This window comes from Artemia sp. Qi Xiang Cuo, chromosome 4 (assembly GCF_049724085.1).
Source record: "Artemia sp. Qi Xiang Cuo chromosome 4, ASM4972408v1, whole genome shotgun sequence".
NCBI classification, from domain to species: Eukaryota; Metazoa; Arthropoda; class Branchiopoda; order Anostraca; family Artemiidae; genus Artemia; species Artemia sp. Qi Xiang Cuo.
Window position 1 is genome coordinate 32,710,552 of NC_142797.1, and position 19,914 is coordinate 32,730,465.

The window sequence follows — 19,914 nt, forward strand, 5'->3', positions numbered from 1 at the left end:
GTCGAAAGCCTAATACTGGCTGTTGGCAAACACCACCTTGAACTACAAGGAGGAGCATATTTTCCCATGGGTAGCAATGATGTGTCTCCATTTTTTTCCCCAGGGGTGATCATACGTAATCAGCGGTTATAAAATATCGGAAGAGAGCTCATCTAAGCAGAAATAAAAATACATAGATACCATTCTAGGCACCGAGATACATCACAACACAGAAAAGTACTGTTTTCTGTCAGCTTGTGATGTAAAGCGTCAATTTTTACACAAATAGGATAAAACTGCATAAGAATGCAAATCCTGAGAAAGCCAATCTACTTGCCACTATCTAAGAAACTTAAAGTTGGTAGTTCCTCATCTTAAAGTCTATTCAGGAAATGGGTCAATTGACCACATGATGTTTATAACCTACGAAAAAAAAAATAGCATACATCTTTGACTTTAAGTATGACAGTGCATATATTGTTTTTAGTTTATCTGTTTCTTAATTATTTTCTTCGTTTCTTGCTAGCTTTTACCTTGTTTACATGATTTTTTTATCCTGGTGACAACACAAATGGTCATAAATGGCAAAAGATGCCAATAAACATTCAAAATACCTAATCCAAAGGCATAAGAAACAATAAACAGTTTCTTATCACACTTGGTAAACATGATTATTGTTCTTTCGAATCAGCCGCACTCATTACACATAGTATTGAAAGTTTTACACTCTTTTAAATTAAGTTACTCATTTGAGGATTTTGAATCAAAGGTAAGGGCCCAGATATTACAAGTCAGGTTCACCATTAAGAGTTGTGTGGCTTGCACGAAGTTTATTCAAATCTGGTAAATAATAGAAACAAGAAAAATTAATGTAAAATGAAATATGATGTTTGACCGTACTTTATTTCTTATTTTATACTATTTCAAACACATTTTTACTTCAAACACAAAATTCTATGTTTCTGAAGATAGAGGAATGAAAGGTGAAAACTTGATGTTGGATGGGGATCTCTGCTCCATTCTTTAGTAAATCTCCAACCATTTGCATCTATTCTCTATAGTAAGACCACATCCATTTGCGGGGATGTTTTCACCTATGTCTAAATTCAAAGCTGTCTTCTTGTGCAATTTATTTTGTGTAAGTAAATTTGATAGAACTTGGAAATTATAGAAATTTTAAACTTATTATACTTTAGGAATTTGGAGTCAGTATGTTGATTTTTCTAGTGCACGTGCACCTACTGCTTTTGAACTCATACTTTTAAGATTTACATCTACTATTGACTCTTTATTTACCGTTCATTATAATGAAACATTTGATAGACGTGATAAATAGATAAAAATATAGCTAAACAAAAAACAAAGCAATGCAATACAAGATGTTTTGTATATCTGGTTTCAATCATTAGCAGTTACCGCATTTTTCTTACCAATTTCCTTTCATTCTTTGATTTCCATTAAATTAAAAAAAGAAACAAGTTTTTTGAACTGAAAGTAAGGAGGAACATTAAAACATAGAATGTCATAGGAGTGAACAGAAATTATTACGTAAACGACTGGGATTGAAGCCTCTCCAATTCCTCGCTCTTCACGCCAAATTTTTTCAATACTAAAAAAAAAAACTTCTCATTCTAATTAAACAGCCCTTGTGTTTCAGAAGCCGTTCTTAAATAACCGGTACCGTGAATAGATTCTATATTCTACACGGGCTTAGAGGGCAAAAGGCAGGGGCCTTAATTAACGACGGGGGAGGATATTTTTTAATTAAGGAGGCCTACCTTTATTGGAGTATTTTCGCTCAAAAATGCTCTTTTTTGCACTTTCTCTAAAAGAATTTAAAAAAACAAAATTGTCCCCTTCCCCACTAGATTTAAAAAAATACATTTTGCCTGCAAGTTGACGAGACTGGCAAAAACGTATGGTCCATTTCATCCCAACCTACAAGATTTTGAGACACATTTCGCCCGCTCTATATTTTTGTGAATAGTCGCCACTTGCAAAAATGTGTAGGCTGATCAAATGCAAAACAATTCTTGGCCCCCCTCAGTCCTCTCTCCTGTTAAAAAAAAATTAAATCCCTTATCTCCCCATCAAAACATTCTGGAAGTTTGAACTTGATTCACAAGGCGTTCCTGAGTCATTGCAAAAATGCCGTTTCCAGAACCTGGGCAAATATGCACAAACTGAGGCCCTGTTTTAGAGCTTTCCTCTATCAACTGCAAGATTAAACACGTATATGAATTATAAAACTAATTAAAGAAATTTTCAAAAGCTTATTTTTGGTCCAAAAAGAAATACAGGTTACAAAAATCTCATTATTTATTAGTGTTTTCACTTTGTTTATTGCATTTGGTCTCTGCTATTATGCTTAGTTAGCTATTATACCAGTTTATTTCTGAAGAGTGACTCTAAATGACAGACTTTTTTCTTTCATATTTTAAACTCAGTTATGATTGTGCTTTGCTATCTTATTACGATTCAATTGTCGATACCTGGACAAATATAAGAGAATTTAGACATTGGATCTATTCAACAGAATGCCTTGTTTCGAAAGCCCTGAAATAATGCTTCTGAATAGTGATAAAAAACAGGTTAATTTAATAAATAAAACAAATAATAATTTATAAATCAAAGGATTAAAACACTTTAATTGAAAATAATTAATTCGAAAACTTAACTAATTAATTTATAAATTGACTGATTTTAATTGCATAAATAAATAAAACATATTAAATTAATAAAATTTGTTACTATATTAAATATGTTAAGTTAATAAATAAAACAAAATCATTTATAAATTAAAGAATTAAAACGCCCAAGTAGTAGTTCGCCCAAGTAGAACCCCGAGACCATTGTGAATAAGGATGCAGCTTTGAGCGAGTACGTGTCGGGGCAAATAAAACGAACCGACCAGACTTGGAGAATCAAAGTAGAGTCAAATAATACCATAAGTAGCAGAAGAATCTGAAAAAAAACTATACCTTTTGTTGATACTACAACAAACATGCATTTGAATGGTGACAAGCTCTTTATTTATTATTTTTTATTACTTGTCAAAACTAAGGGAAAACAATCGAAAATCGACAGAAAACACATAAAACGACCAAGGGTAGGCAAGGTCCAGAAAACTAAATGTAAAAATCGACCACAAAAATGGTCTAGCTTACACACGATGTAAGCTAGACTGTAAAAAATAAATAATAATATGCGGCCGTATATCATTAACTAAGGTTCAGCATAAATATATCACCAGATTAGAATATTGGAAGCTACAGTGATGACAGCGGTCAAATATGGCTCTGAAGTATGGGCGCTCCAAAAAGCGGATGAAGATTTGCTAGATGTTTTCCAGAGAAATTGCCTACGGATTGTTCTGGGTACCCAACTGACTGACCGTATTTCAAACAGTAGATTGTACAAAAAATGTGGTTGAATCTTGCTTACTAGGGCTATAATGAAAGAAAGGTTGAGAGGGCTAAGGCACGTTCTGCGGATGAAGGATGACAGATTGCCGAAGATTGTACTTTTTGGCCTACCGTCTAGGGCTAAACGGAAAGCATGTCGTCATCATCGGGGATGGGAGGATGTCATAAAGAAAGATTGAAAGCAAATAGGAACTTCTTGGGAGGGTGTAAAAAGGGAGGCTTTGAAAAAGATTGGGATGGAGGAGGAGCGTGCGTAGCTGTGTTGGCCTCAGGCGCCTTGGTGATGCGGTGAGTTATTAATAGTAATAGTAGTAGGTTATAACATGGATGTTGGCTCTTCGAATATGTTAACGAGGCTTAATAGTACATCTGCCATAGCAGTATGACAGCCCAAAAAAACAATAGCATACTGCCGAAAAAAATTAATTGAAGATATTTCACACATATAATCTATAATGCTATTGGTTCTATTTGAAGCTGATACATGGCACTCCCTATCAGGTATTGTCTATTCCTCGATAAGAAGCTGTGGTATTTTTTTTATTAACAAGAGATGAATTCACTTTTAGTTTATATTTTTCAGGAGAAACACCCTAACTGAAATGGAAGACGAATCAAAAGGAAAAAGGATTAGTCCTCGGACTAAACAGTTTATTATATTTGGCTTAATGGGATTACTGGTTTGTGCGGTTATCGGTTTGGCTATTGGTTTACTGTCGATAAAAATTTATGGTAAGTATATCTCCCAAAAGTTCATCATAATTTACGATAAGCAAACTTCTTCCCGATACAATTCAGAATCAACAGGGTCTACTTCCTATTTGGATATAGGAAATACTTCCAAAAATTATCCATAATTTTTTAATTCAAAAATAATAATTTCAGAACAAACTATCTCTCCATGAATCAACAAAAACTGGGGAATAAATCAAAAATAGGTCGACAGTAGTCTAAAACTAAAATAAAATAACATCGAATATGGAATTCAGATATACATTTAGTGAAAGTTGCAGAAGTTTCTTATCAAGATTATTGCATACCAAAGGCTCATTACTTATTAAAAAAAAAAAAAAATGAAACAAGTTTCGACCTACAAGTGCACTAAAAAGCGAAAAAAAATTCCTACTACCTAGTACAATTGATTTTTTTTACTTTGAAAATAAAAGCGTGGGGTAATCATGATGTATTTTACAACTATTCAAAGGACGGCTATACCATGATCATCCCACACTTTCGCTTTTAGTCCTAACGAATTTTAATTTCCTCGACTAGCAAGGAAAAAAGCTTTTACTTATAGTGCATTTGGAGATAAAATATTTTTTTTTCAAATTACCTTTTCTTCTCCGCCGGAGCAGCGAAGAAGGCTTACAGAGATTAGGCCAAAAAATCCAGTATTTAGAAAGGGAACAGCCGCAATCTAGACATATTTTTATATTTTTAGTAACCTCTTTCATTATCAAAAATTATTTTGACACATATTAATTTTAAATCAACGACCTTAGTAATTTTGCTTTTATACTAATTTAAAGAAAATCTGAACCTTATTCGAGCTTACGGTCAAACTATGGCCAGGATAAGGCTTTTGTTAAATGGTTTTTTGATTTGCTGCACTATGCTCTACAGTGTGTAATTATCGTAAGCGAAAAGGACGTATCTTAAGAGAATCTTAAGATGACATTTCTTTCACTTAAACCATATAGGGTATGTGTAAATAGCCTTACTTTTCGTCTTATTATTCATTAATCCCAGACTATATCAAATTGCCCTACGGCTTTTCTATCAAGGATTTGGGTTGATTGTACTTAATCATCAATTTAAGCTTAAAAGCCATATTTATTTACGAAACAGTAGCTTATCATTATGCTCCAGTTAATAACGCTATCTACCTCTTCCAACTTTATTCGTATAAGCCACCACATTTTGTTTCCTTATTGCTCACATAATTTTAACTTCTTATGGCTCAAAATATTTTAATCAATATTACTCACAATTTTGTGAGCATCATTAGATAATACCTGAATGAGAAAACTCAGACAAGGCTTTTGTGTGCAAAAGAAAAGATGAAAAAAGATAAGAAACCAAACCTTTGACGTGTCTAAGACGAATGACACGTACACTCATCAGGTGTACTTGGTGTAAACCAAGCGCACGGCAAAAAGATCAATCAGAGTTAGAAGGGTATTGTATAGCCAAAAACTTTTCTTCTAGGTCCTTGTGACTTCCCCCCCAAACTACCAAACAATAGCTATGGTTCTTGGAAAGGATCTGGGGACACGGAAGTTGAAATTGTCTGTGGCTCAGGATATGTTTTCAGTGATGGATCGACCCGTTGGAGCATTTCTTGTTTAGATTCTTCATGGCAAACAGAACAACTACCCAGCTGTGTTAATGTAAGAAAGTAATATGGTCTAGCAGTTTGTTTTCCTCAAAACCAATTCATTTACCCATTGGCAAAACAAGTTGTTTGACAAGTAAATTTCCTTCCGCACTTTACATTACTCATGACAAACGACATGAATTGATTATACCCGAGAAAAATCAAAGGAAAAATGAGATCATAGCATAACTGTCTGGGTACAAGAAAATAAAATTATAATATGTTTAATGAGGAATTTTTTGCGCACATGTAGGCTAATGTATTTGATTATAGTCGGACCATGATTTTGTCCTCCTCGTAAGCAGAAAGAAAAGAACGAGGGAGGCAGAGAAAGGGTAGACGAGAAAGAAACAGAGAGACAGAAAGCGAAAGAGGGGGAGGCCATCACCAAAAAGCCTGACAGAAAAAGGTGACAATTTTATATATTTGTTGTTTTTATGGTATTAATTGCCAAAAGAAGTCTGATGCTTCAAAATGTTGTTTTGCAGAGTTAATGTGTGAGTTTTTGACAGTTCTTGGGTCAAATTTGGTGATTCATATCAGTGGGGGTGGGGATCCTCACAGATTACATCCCACTAGCTCATCACCATGAATTTTCCATTGATCTTGAAACAACCATCTTTTTTAATTTTCCCAAACACCTAAATCTGTCTTTCCGAAGTAAAAATACAGCTGAGAATAAAAAAAAAAAATAAAAAAAAAAGAAAAAAAGGCCGTTTTTTGGCAATTAATTTTTTTTCTCTCTCTTTCTTTTAAATAAAAGAGAAGGAATTTTAGGAAAAAGAGTTTCCTCAGTCCTGAAGCCAACAATTGTGACAAATGAAGTCAAATATTAAAGTCATACAAACGACGAGACTGCCCTCTATCCACTGATATGAATCACCAAATTTGACCCAAGAACTGTCAAAAACCCACTCATTAACTCTGTAAAACAACATTTTGAAGCATCACACTCCTCCAAGGTTTGGGGGTGGGGATCCTCACAGATTACATCCCACTAAATCATCACCATGAATTTTCCACTGATCTTGAAACAACCATCTTTTCTAAGTTTCTCAAACACCTAAATCTGTCTTTCCGAAGTAAAAATAAAGTTAGACTCAATTTTTAATAGGCAGGGATACATTACTCCTAATATACTCTACTTCTAATGCTCCTACTACTCCTACATTACTCCTAATACTCCTAATAATAACCCCAGTTTCTTTGACAAATGCTCTACAATTAATTAGTCTACGATAAAAAGTCTGTAGGGTAAAGACCTCTATTCATTCTTCAGTATCGGCAGTATTTTGGGACCTGTCCATTTTTGGAGCAGAGCCACCTAGTTTTTTTTTTTTAGTTTTTGGAATCAAAGGTTGCTATTCGCTTTGTAACTTGACGCCACTTTCAAGTTTTGCTTTCATTTTATCATAAAAACATTACAGCTTTAGAAATTTATAGGTAGCACTCCTATTGATAAGCCCAGTTATTCCTGAATTAGTGTCGAACAGTCACAGTAAAACCTAGAGGTCATAACGAAAAAAAAAATGTTAACCGTAAATTCTACATTCCATAATACTGATCAATGAACTGGTAATCACAGCTTTTAGTAACACCAAAGAAATGTGCAGTAGATGTGCCACTTATTACAGGGTTAAAAGAATTAATTGAAGAACTTCACAAAAAAAATAATACCCTCAACTCCCACAACGTTGAGCTACTTGAGGTTGGTACTCGCGAGCATTTGTTATTAATCTCTCCTCTGTTTAAATTCTCTACTTTGGCCACCTTCCATGGAATCCCATTTAAGTAATGTTTCTACAATCTAAACCCAAACTGAAGCATCATTCTGCTTTTCTTTTGTTTTATCTTATAGGTTTTTATCTAAGCTACGTGGCATCTTTTCATTTTTAAGTTATTTAAAAAAAAATACAAGTCCTCTCTCAACCTCTCCAACACGGCTTTATTGATGGAAAAACACAACAAGGGACAAGAAAAAAAAATATTAATCACTCTGTAACAGCGCTATTAAAGGGACGAAGAGGAATAAAAAAAGAAGCAGAAAATCAAAAGGAAAAAATACAAAGTAAGTGCTAAGGAAGAAATAAAAGAATGTTTCACTTTTTTAGGGTGCCAAAAGAGTGGCACCTTCCAGCAAACTCAAGTAAAATTTTCCAGACAATATGAAACACAATTAAAGGGCTACAGTCTGAGCTTACGAATGAAGTGACAAGAATCTGAAAAAAAAGAAAATATGCAAAGACAATTAAAAGACTGATCTGAGACAAAATAGGAGTGCATCTAATATAAGGGCCTTAGAGACACTGCTCTGAAGTCCGAAGAGATTATCCTTATTTAGCAATGTATACTAAATATACCTGCACAGTACACTATTTTGTAATAATGAAAGCATTATTCCCATATTACCTCAAAAGTCTATGACAAACGTCTTACTAATTCTCAACTTCTTTTTAAGCAGACAGGCATCATGAGTAATAATATTGATCAAACAGATAAATTTGTCTATTCTGTGAACTGTTCCATCTTCTACCATCATAATATGTTAGGAAAACATTCTCTGCTCCAAAAGAGTTTTGCATCTTTTTAAAATTAACCTTCAGACCTATCTTTTTACTTCGTCAATCTTCGCCAAACGTCAAAATTTACGAGACTATCAAGAAAAGAGTCACACCCCGTTACATTGATCCTAAGTACTTGAGACTGCCTGAATGCAATACACAGCAGTAATCCAGAAACAAAGGGGAAAAACGCAAAGCTGTGAATTTGCACACCTCGATACTTTTAATACATTAAATACAACTTTGAAGACAATAGCAATCGGCAGCTTTCAAATAGCTATTCGGTTGATTGCCTCAAAGTATTTATTTTGTCAAAACAAAAAAAACACCTCGTTTTTACATTTTTGTTTTATCTCAGGTCGAAAAGGCATTTGAATATCTCTGTCAATACAACGACGACCAAGGATATGCCGTGGAACTGAAGCTTATAAAAGGAGAAATTACTTCTGGAGAAGGTAAAAAAAAAAAATTTTATAAACCTTAAATTCCCAATACAAGATTCTGAAACGAGATATCTTCGAAAACCAAACTTTCCGCTGGAGTGCAGCATGTCAGTCATTAGTAAAACATGGTAAAATACGAACTAATTTGAAACTTTATTTGAAACTCTGGTTAATTTGACGTGTCTAGTTTAGCCTAACGTTTCGATAAATCGCAACTGCTGTTTTTTTTTGAAAAATTTTCGAAATCCAACTGGTTCTAATGATGTAAAAAAAGGATATAAACCAACTTAAGACAATGAAACGTAACTTACAAAAAGGGGATAACAAATTATCTAACATTAAACAGCTTGGATCTACCTTACAGTCTTTTCATAGCCCTCAATAAATATTGATCAGGTAAACCCATCTGCAATAGGTTAATTTTGAAAGAAAAATATAGTACTCACATTTTTTCAAAATTCAGTTCTGCCAAGCTTTCTTTTTAGCATAAAAGATATCACTTTTAGAAGAAAATATGCCAAGGTTTCTTTATGCGTCTGAGAACATACCCATTGTCAGTATTTGGATTCGGAAGAACAGGGAAGGTTTATGACGTCCTTTCTCGGTATTTTGATGAACCAAAAACTCGTGTTTTTGAAACTTCTTCCCTCCATATTGGGGGGGGGGGTGAATCGAACCCTTGGGCATAGCTTTACCAGAGGGAACGCCACGAGCAGTCCATTTTCAGAAACTTGGAGCTTTCATATATTAGTTAAAAATCTGAAGCTCAAAACAGAACTAGAAGTAGTATACATCGTCCATAAAGCTATTCCATTTAAGCCAATCATTGTCTTTATGCAACATCATATTATTGTATATTATTATCATTTTGAAAAATATAAGATAAATTAGGCGTATAAAACAATCACTCAAATAGGCATTTTCAACCCAGATCTGGGCTTAGGTTGGTTATACTACTTGCCACTACAACAATATTTTTTGGGGTCTTGTTAATATCAAGAAAGAAGAGTTAACAAACACTCCTGAGCTATCTGGGGTTAGTTCGAAGTTCAATACATGTTTATTTCTAAATTTGAAAGTTGAAGAGGCAGAGAGAAAGGGAACAACATAATAGAATAGACTAAGGCTTAAATCAACCCAAATTGTGAAAAAGATCCTATATAGACCCATATATTAAATTTATATAAATGACCATATTCGGGAGAATTAATTAGATTTGATTTCGCCTTTTTTGATACCAAAAGATTTCAGCGATTGATAGCAATTACAGTTATGGCCATTACATTTATCCACTGCCAGAAATATTTGGTATTAAAAAAGATTAAATCAAGTTCTAACACGAGAAAACAACATATAGCTCATAGCCTTCAATATAGACTAAATAAGTCAACAGAGGAAACCTAATTATGCCTTTGCAAGAGCCACCCTAGCAACTGGACGTCAGACACGACCAGCAATCTTGTGTCCTTCGGGACGTGGGTTCAAGTCCTGGCGTCAACCCTCTCGAGTCATGGCTTAGGTAGAGGTCAATGGTATGACTTCGCAAGCTCAGCTCCCCGGGTGTGGAAGCAATGTATCTTTAAGGCCTTAGCCTCGATCTGGTTGGGTCCACCCCTCCACAAAAATACAGAACAATTACAACATTACACTTTTCCAAGTATGCTTTAGTTACGTCAGCGCATAAATAATTAAATATTTTACCTTTCTATATACACGATCCATATTAAGGGGTTTCGGCAATATTACTTGCAGATTCTCGATTGCCAATCGCTTATTCTGGGAATATAAATGAAACCTCCAGTTTTTTTCAACTTTACTGTTTCAATTTTCGGCAATTTATATTTCAGCGTTTAACGACAAACGTTACAACATCACTTTAAACTTTGTTTAATACCTAAGTCCTTTTTCATTAACGATCGGATTATATCATCTGACTATTGGTTTGTACAATTTCCACGTTCATTGATGAGCTAATTACTATAATTCAATTTTCATTGACAACTCTACAATCAGACTATAATTTGGCCTCGAATCAACAAGCCTACTACAGACCAAGATAATAAAATAGGGTTTTCAGAGTGCATATCAAAACTTTAGTTTCATGTGAATGGTAGAACAAATACGACAATACAAGTAATATATCATGAACAGTGAAACAGGAAAATAAAATCGAAATTTTAAACATTTATGCAATTAATTTGGGCGAGCAAATACAACAAATTTTATCACTAAGAAAACCCAACTTTTAACTTGACAATTTCGTCAACATGCCATTTTACGTGACATTCAGACTATCAATTATTGGATAACACACGACAATTTGAACAATGGAATTTGTATATTTCTTTGACAATCCAAGTCAAGAATCTGGATAGTCTGTTAAAAAGTCCTCTAGTTAGCGTGTAAAGTGATAGAATAGCATTGGCCAGTCGGGAATAACTAAAGTTGATTCACCTTGGACCTTTGCCAGGTGCAATTACACGGAGACAAGGGGAAAGGTTAGGGAAGATGTGCTAGATATCTTCCAAAGGAATTGTCTAAGGAAAACTTTGGGCACCCGCTTGAATTAACGTATATCATTAACAAGTTCTAAAAAAAAAATACAGATCAATTCGGCTATCTAGGGTTACACTAAGGGGTTAAGATGGTTAGGTCACAAGGATGACGTATTTCTGAAAACCAAGCTTTTTGGCAATCTGGAATGAGACAAAAGAATAAGGATATTCTAAAATGTGGAGGAAAGAAGTGACAAGAAAAGATTTAAAGGAAGTAAGACGTTTATAGGAAAAGCATAGCATTAAACAGAGTGGGGAAGAAGAAGAGCTTGTAAAGCTGTGTTGAACCCAGGAAACTTGCGGGTGCAGTGAGTTGTCTATAATAGAAGTCCATGAGGATACGAAAAAAAGGGTAATATGTCATTTAAGTTTTCCCAATGCCAATATCTTTTTACATACTATTTACTTCATTTTTATAGGTGAAATTACTGGTTTGCGACCTGGAGCATTAGCAAAGATTTCGTTTAACAGTTCAAGCTGCTGGCCAAGTAACGACACTGGAAAAAGAGAGAATTCTCTTAGAGAGATATTACAATTTTCAAACATGAAAGTAAACGTTGCTAAGTTCTTTGAAGTTCGAGTCTTAAGCCAGAGCAAAAACTTTTTGGTTCTTTCATTTGAACAGCAAGACCAGCATAATACTTATATCAGTGATGTCTTCAGTTTCTAGTTTTCCTCTTTCTTTCCTTATTGCTTTTAGCTAGCAAGATATATTTTTTTTAATTCCCTTCTTTGGTTTTATATTTTGATAATAACCTATTAGAACATAGAAGAAAAGGCTTAAGTGCTGTTTTAATCAAGCATAGTAGGTTTACATTAAAAAGTTTTTTAGTATTAAAAGCTGTTCTATATTCTCTTGGGCTTCTTTTTATATGCGCCTTCTGGCCAAAGGTTGTCGCCAAATGGGGTGAGAGGATGTCCTAAGGAAAGGTTTAAGGGAATGGGAACTACTTGGAAGGGTGTAAAGAGGGGGCATCGAATAGATTGGGATAGAGGAGGAGCGTGCGCAGATGCTTTGACCTCAGGAGGCTTGGTGCTGCAGTGAGTTGTGAGTAGTAGTATCTATATATTTCATTGCAGCTTCTCCTCCATAGCTTTCAACGACGAGAAAAGGGAACGGTAATGCTTTCCGTCGTCAAATAATATTTCAAGATCGGAAATGTGCACAGATGCGTGCGAGAATTGATTTCTGGGAGGGGTAGTGGTGTCACTTCGGTTGAGGAAGGTATTCAAAGGTTATTTAACATAATATACCGACTGCGATGTTGTGAAATTTTAAACTCGCATTCAACAGGAAAAGAAATACAAAAAAAAGACTCAAGACATTTGAATACCAAGCAATGATAATCATATAATCAGAAGGTGATCCCTTAAAGAGAGCCATTAGAAACTGCCAAGGATTTTAGATCTTTAGTATTTAAGCTAAAACCAGATGGAGGGTCGGAGAGAGAAGCAGCTGCACCTGCTTGCAAAACTTAGGCAGCGTTTACGGATGTCAAAGTACCACTATAAAGTGAACACAAAGTCAGTATTAAGACATACGTCAAGATGTATTAAGCTGCTGTTCAATCTGTCCTACTATAGGCAGGTGAAACAAATCCTTATAAGCCGAAAGTCAGATTGTTGAACGTATTTGACCCCACTGTTGCTAATACATTCTCAGCAAAATAATTTTCGTTCAAAAACGTCAAATGGAGAGGTCAGAATGCACAGTGGCTAGCAGGAACAATCTTCCTTAAAGCATAACAATTGGTTAAATTCCTTGGCCATATGTTGTGTTGACCTCAGGGAGCTATTTAAAGAGATACACTAAGGAATTAAGTGCTCTCCTCATGGAAGAAGAAGGCAAGTGCCCAGACACCACGTTTTTGACATATATTCAAGCTAGACCTGCAACCGTATGGGGTAGTTTCCGAAGGTATTAGAGACTGATAGCACTCAAAACTGACAGAAAGGTAGAAAGCACCAAAACGTACATAGGTCCTACAAATCATCACCCCTTTGATAAACAATGCTAATTACAAGAAAATATCTTATTTTAATTTCTTGATCATTCATTCTAATAAGACTTTCAAAAATATCGTACAAAAACATGTTCTAACAAGTAAATAGTAATTATTCTTTAAAATTCCAGGAAAACATGTTTTTTAGTATACTTAGGTTACGTATTTAGTTTAGAACAGGACAAAAAGAGAATTAACAGGAACTAATCCAAGGCGGTTCCATTTTTTGGCATATGTCGCTTCAGACATATCTCGAAAAAATACGATACTCTTGAGACGAATGCCATTAATATATCGGTCTACTCGTCTTTATTAAAATAAAGATTTAAAAATAATCTTATTAGTTTATTCATTAAATTGAATAAAACCATAGAGCATGGACTATGCTCGAAATTCAACATAAACCATAAAGCAACCTAAGCAACCAGCTAACGGACACCAAAAATCCCTTTTACATTAAAAAAAAGTAATTTAATTATATATATATATATATATATATATATATATATATATATATATATATATAAATTGAGGAACATGAAACAGATATTTAGGCTGGCATATTCTCGCTCCGTTATGAGTTTTTATGGATTAGAGGGTAGGCCGAAGAATAAGAGTTCCCATTGACTCAAGGACGATGTCTTGTAAAGTTTTTTTTAAAGCAAGGGTTGACAATAAAAACGGTTATTAATACAACGGTGCTATACTCTACCATTATCTCCTTAATCAAATAAAAATTTAGACAGAAAAAAGATATATTCTAACTATAACCAAGACCAGGCACGTACGCAGGAATTTGTTTCGGGGGAGGGGGGCAAATCCTTTAAACCCATTATTCTGCGAGAAAAATCAGAAAATTATGGGAAAATGAAAAAAATCATGAGATTTCGGGGGGGGGGGCCGGGCCCGGAGATCCCCCCCCCGGCGTACGTCCCTGACCAAGACTAATGGGCAATCTGAATCCCAAAAAACAAAGAAACTAATCCCAAAGCCCCTTTTCACTGAAAACAAAATAAAAAGTTATTCCTACAAAGACTCCGACTAGAGAGATTGGAAATAAACATTTGCTTAGCAATTTACTATGGTTAGTCTCCGGTGTTTCATCTGAACGTCGTTGGCGTGATTTTTTCTTTGGGTTGAACTTATTTTGAAACTTTTCATATTCTTCTTGCTCTAAGCGATTTCTTCTGACCTTCTCGTCGGTTTCACAATGATGCTTCTCCTATGAAAAGAAAAAAACGAGTAAAATAAAGCTTTCCTGGTGAAAGGAAAAAATCAAAACTGGAATTAAAAAACAAACAAAAATTATTCATTTTCAAACTACGCAACACATATAAATAAAATTTGTTAGCTCAACCCCTGCAAAACATAACTAAAAACCCAAAGCAAATAAACTGACTGTATCCTTAATTACTTATATAACTATAAGTTTCTTTCCTTTGGGCGAATAGCTAAATAGTCCGTAATAATACAAATAATGTCTATATTTTAAACGTTCTTATGCAGTTTCTTTTTTTTGTAATTTTTGGCATGCATTTTGGTGCAGTTTATTTGTTATAAACAACAAGTAGAACAATAGGGAACTTTTATATATAAGACAGTGGAACGCAACTTTAAATGAATATTTCGACCCTATATCCAAGGCCCATCCTCAGCAAAGCCAATAAAGAAAAAAAAACAAATATAAAAGAACTCACATTAAAATTCAATGATTAAAACTAAAATACTTTCAAAACAGCCCTAGTATCATTACTTCAAGGAAGTTCAACCAGGACTCGTACAACAAGCGGAGTGAAGAAAGACAATTCATTCAAATGGAATACAAAACATTTACAAACAAGCTCTTGAAGCTAATCTTGCCTTCTTGGCAGCCAGTCTAGAAGGTATATCCGTAACAGGTTGAGTGGAATCGTTTACTGGTTTTTCAATATAATTAGTTAAATCATTTTAATTAAATTTATATATAAGCCATTAAGTGAATATGCCCCCAAATCCCTATTTAAAGAAGTATTACTATTTATTTTGATTCTAATTTTAATTGCCTCTCGAACAACCTATTTTATGCCTAAATCATTACCAATAAGGGAAGTTTCTTCAAAAAGTATTTTATGGCTAGGATTATCGAAGATATGACTGATTTAGGCATAATATATCATAGAAATGTACACACAATTGTACAATTGTTAAATTTTGACAACAAAATGTATTCACACTTAAACGACAAAAATACATATAATACCATGACTCATGATCATACTGATAAGTTTGCGAATAAAATTATAACCGAATTAACCAATTTAAAACAAAATGGTAAAATCACCCCACAATTTTATAATAAATTTTTCCCCCGTGGTAGCTTTTGTCCAAAATTTTACGGTTCACCGAAATTACATAAGCAAGGTAATCACTTAAGACCTATTGTAGCATATACGAAAGCCCTGCTTCTAATATTGAAAAGTGGTTATGTAAAGCCTTCAAACCTTTGCTCTATTCCCAAAAATCGTATATAAGTAATTCGGTAGATTTAGTGGAAAAAATGCAAGCATTTCAGAAAATAAAAAAATAAGTAGTTTTGACATAGTTTCTATGTTTACTAATAGTGATGTAGTAATACCTGAGCAATTATCAAAAAATTTAAAAAGAAGAAAATTATCATTTAATCGAAGATTCAACAACAGGAATAGATTGCGAGGTTATAATGTCCCTATTCTAAATTTGTAATAAGTATTCAATGTATTTTCAGTTCCGTAATTTTTTTTATCAAGAAATAATGGGCCTCTCCATGGGGCATCTCTATCGGGGTTATTAGCGAGTATCTATGTAGAACAGTTTGAAAATTGGGCCTTAAATCCATATTTTTAGAATTTCTTTATTGAGAGCGTTACATGGATGATGTAATATCGCTCTGGAATTATGGAGAAAATGAACTCAGGGGTTTTCTATATCACCTTAATACATATGACCGAAATCTACAGTTTACCTTAGAAATTGAAATTGCAAATAAATTACCGTTTCTGGGTGTATTAATTATTTGTAGCATTGATAAACTGGATTTTACAATTTACAGAAAACCCACACAAAACAACAGATACCTACATTTTAAATCCAATCATCCCCCACAAGTTTGAGAGAGCTGTTGTTACCTCTCTTGTCGATCGTGCCCAAAATATTTGCTCTGAATCTCACATCACAGATGAACTAAACTTTATTGGAGACATACTTTTTGGAAACGGTTATCTTATTGTCTTTATTAACAATGCAATTAGCCGAATGCTGGCAAGACACTCCCGTAAAATCAAGGGTCTTTTACCATGCGAAATTCCCGCCAAGACCTCAAATATAATTTACCTTCCTTATATTCTAAAAGTCACTACAAATTTAAAAAACTTTGCACGCAAAAATTTTTTTTATGTAGTATTTACCAATAATTTCAAAATCATGAACTTTCTAAACTATGGCAAAGATATATCCCCAGTTACTCGTCAAAGAGGAGTTTATAAATACCATGTGACTGTGGTAACTACTATGTTCGTAGAACCCATCAAAATTTAAAAAACGCCTGCAACAGCACAAAGATGAGATAACTAAAGCTTTAAATTCTAAGAGTTAAATCCTTAAGCAGTCATATCTATGATAATCCTAGCCATAAAATACTTTTTGAAGAAACTTCCCTTATTAGCAGTGATTTAGGCATAAAACAGGATGTTCGAGAGGCAATTGAAATTAGAATCAAAATAAATAGTAATACTTCTTTAAATAGGGATCTAGGGGAATATTTACTTACTGGCTTACATACAAATTTAATTCAAAATGATTAAAATGATTATATTAAAAAAAAAAACAGTAAACGATTCCCACTCAACCTGTTACGGATAGACCTTCTAGACTGGCTGCCATGAGGGCAAGATTAGCTTCAAGAGCTTGTTTGTAATTTTTTTTTATTCTATTTGAATGAATTGTCTTTCTTCACTTCGCTTGTTGTTGGTTGAACTTCCTTGAAGTAATGATACTAGGGCTTTTTTGAAAATATTTTAGTTTTAAAGTTTGAATTTTAATGTAAGTTCTTTTATATTCGTTTTTTTTTTTGTTTATTGGTTTTTCTGAGGACGGCCCTTGGATATAGGGTCGAAATACTTAATTAAAGCTGCGTTGCACTGCCTTATATAAAAAATGTCCCTATTACTCTACTTATTGTTTATGATGAAAAGGCAGTGTGGTCTTCTTCGCTATTTAAGTTTATTTGTTGTTTTTTTATGGCTTTATGGAGTTTAATAAACTATCTAGCTATAACTTTACGTATTTTTCTTATGATTTTAAATAGCTGATGGTTGTTATTCCTGTTTTACATCAATGAAGTAAACTCAGCGTGCAATTTGTAAGCTTCAAAAAAGTTCTGTTTTATTTGAGTTTATCTCCGTTTTTTATGTATACGTTTCAACTGAAAAGTGTCACACGAAGCAACACAAAGTTAAGTCGATCACAAAATCGATATGCACGAAAAAAGTTTTGGTTGCTGTAGATTTAATGGAATAACATAGTTTTTAGCCATCCCGTATTTAGGTCATTTAGCGAAAGTTAGTAGACAAACGTAATCGCACCAAATAGTAAGAAAAAGGCAAGGAAAATAAACATACACTCCTACTGAGAAAGAATCTCCCTAACTACAGTTACTTACTTCCTCCGGCCAACCCAAAGACTGGTACAGGGAGAGACGGATCCCCTGGTGTGGGTGCAGTTTGCTTTTGTATAGTTTTCAAACAAACAAGCTAATTTCACAATCAAAAAATTGCAGATTTTAAAGTTACAAATCGGATCTTTAGCTGAATTCTAGCCTCGATCCCCCTCCGAATATGTCGAGCAAAAAAAAATCATCTCCATAACCTACCCCCCCCCCCCCAAACTTATTCAAATTATAAATTCGTCACTGCTTACTTCCTGCTCTCTAATTTACCTTACATTCAAAATATACGGCTTCTCACATGACAGTCAGAGAGACTTTTGCTCAAAATGTTACACAGCTAAAGACCCTTGTCCCCAGAGGCTACGTTCGGACCTCAGTTGCCCTGCACCATTAGTCATCGTCACTCTCACCAGAGCCTCCCCAGTCTCGTCACCCAAGCTAGCCTTGCGGCTACAGGATTCTAGCGTCTGTCTCGCTTCCTCGGATGCCCCTTCCCTAGGTTAAGCTCACCTTCCCGGGAATCCAATATAGGTTCTGGATTGCCCCAGTCCTAAAAATTTTCCCTTTTTGTACATCTCACTCACAATTTCAATAACTGAATACAACAAATACTTGAAAACATCTCAATACATCCTTGTTTTGCTCTTTCATTTTTTTTGGAATCAACTGTAAAACAAAAAGAGGCATGCTGAAAAGCTTAACTGCAGTTTACAATGCCATACAAATAGTGATTTTGTTGTGATACGAAGTATGGTTATCTCTGATATAATGAAGTTGAAAAAGAAATTCAGCAAGGGTACTGATGATACCTGCAGGGCTGCTCTTGATTTTAGTAGTGATCTTCTGATTGACCACCTGAGCTTACTGTACCCAATGATATTCTCCTCTGGAATAGTGCCAAAATCTTTTTGCGAAGGTAAACTGATCCCCGTATCAAAGCGAGGTAAACCTTCCCACCTTTGCAGTTCGTATAGACCCATTACTGTATCGAATATTTTTTGTAAGTTATTTGATTTGCTAACATGCGATGAAATTCGGTCAAAATGTTACGTTCCTTCGGGGCAATTTGGCTTTCAGAGGGGACTAGGGTGGGGTCATGTCCTGTCAGCTCTATGTGCTAAACTTTTGGATGCTGAAGCAGCTGGTGAATCTCTAGTTCTTGGTAGCTACGATGTGCACCGTACATTTGATTCGCTCGTCTACGAATATATTTTGTATTCGACATATAAGAGGGGGGTCAACCCTTCGGTTATAGGAGCGTATCGGGATTTATATGATAATTTCGTAATCCGTATTTATATTCCGGGTATGAGTGATATTTATGTTGTCTTGCCGGTTTATAAGGGAGTGAGACCGGGATCTATTGTTTCACCTGATTTGTTCAATAATGCAATAATTAAGCCACAATCGCAAATTGAATTTTTCAAAGAAAATTCAATGCATAGTTCGCGGTTTGAATCTAAGTCTAGTTTGTTATGCTGATGATGTGTTTATGCCTTGTCGGACTATTGCGCGCCTCAAGGAGAATTTTAAAATGTTAAATAATGAGTACCGGAAAATTGGTCTTAGTTTCGATGCAGCTAAGTCTGGGATTGTTCTTTTTAATTGGAAAGATTCGACTAATGCATCTATTAGATTTGGTGATATTACCGTTAAGCCAGTGTATTCGTTAACCTATTTGGGCCTTCCTGTCGGGACTTCTGTGCGAGCTACCCGCTCGCTCATAGTTAACCACCTTCAAAAGCGTATTTCGGCGTCATATGGTAACATTGTGGCAAACAGACTCCGTTTTAATCGCATGATTTTGGCTAGGTTGTATAGCGGAACTGCGCTGCCGCATATTCTGTATATTGCCCCGTTCTGGAGAATGCTTCAGAAATCAGACATTAA

At 34.6% G+C, this 19,914-nt stretch overlaps 2 protein-coding genes across 2 annotated transcripts in view; one reads left to right on the forward strand and one right to left on the reverse strand.

Moving 5' to 3' along the window:
* Nucleotides 1-671: 671 nt before the first annotated feature.
* LOC148953024 (uncharacterized) lies at nucleotides 672-12,149 on the forward strand. Its single transcript, XM_089088233.1, has 5 exons — nucleotides 672-748; nucleotides 3,988-4,136; nucleotides 5,613-5,794; nucleotides 8,701-8,797; nucleotides 11,760-12,149. The coding sequence occupies exons 2-5, from the start codon at nucleotides 4,007-4,009 to the stop codon at nucleotides 12,008-12,010; spliced, it is 660 nt and encodes a 219-aa protein (XP_088944359.1). The 5' UTR covers nucleotides 672-748; nucleotides 3,988-4,006; the 3' UTR covers nucleotides 12,011-12,149.
* Nucleotides 12,150-13,890: 1,741 nt separating this feature from the next.
* LOC148953025 (NF-X1-type zinc finger protein NFXL1-like) overlaps nucleotides 13,891-19,914 on the reverse strand; it is a 59,087-nt gene continuing 53,063 nt past the window's right edge. Inside the window, exon 13 of the mRNA XM_089088232.1 lies at nucleotides 13,891-14,565. Within this exon, the coding sequence (XP_088944358.1) occupies nucleotides 14,323-14,565 (243 nt within the window). The 3' untranslated portion in view covers nucleotides 13,891-14,322. The remainder of the gene's footprint in view (nucleotides 14,566-19,914) is intronic.

Bases quoted from the DNA above. Each gene is read 5' to 3' on its own strand.
- LOC148953024 (XM_089088233.1), top strand. From the start codon at position 4,007: ATGGAAGACGAATCAAAAGGAAAAAGGATTAGTCCTCGGACTAAACAG. The intron at 5,795-8,700 runs GTAAGAAAGTAA...GTTTTATCTCAG, and splicing joins AACTACCCAGCTGTGTTAAT to GTCGAAAAGGCATTTGAATA. The intron at 8,798-11,759 runs GTAAAAAAAAAA...TCATTTTTATAG, and splicing joins AGAAATTACTTCTGGAGAAG to GTGAAATTACTGGTTTGCGA.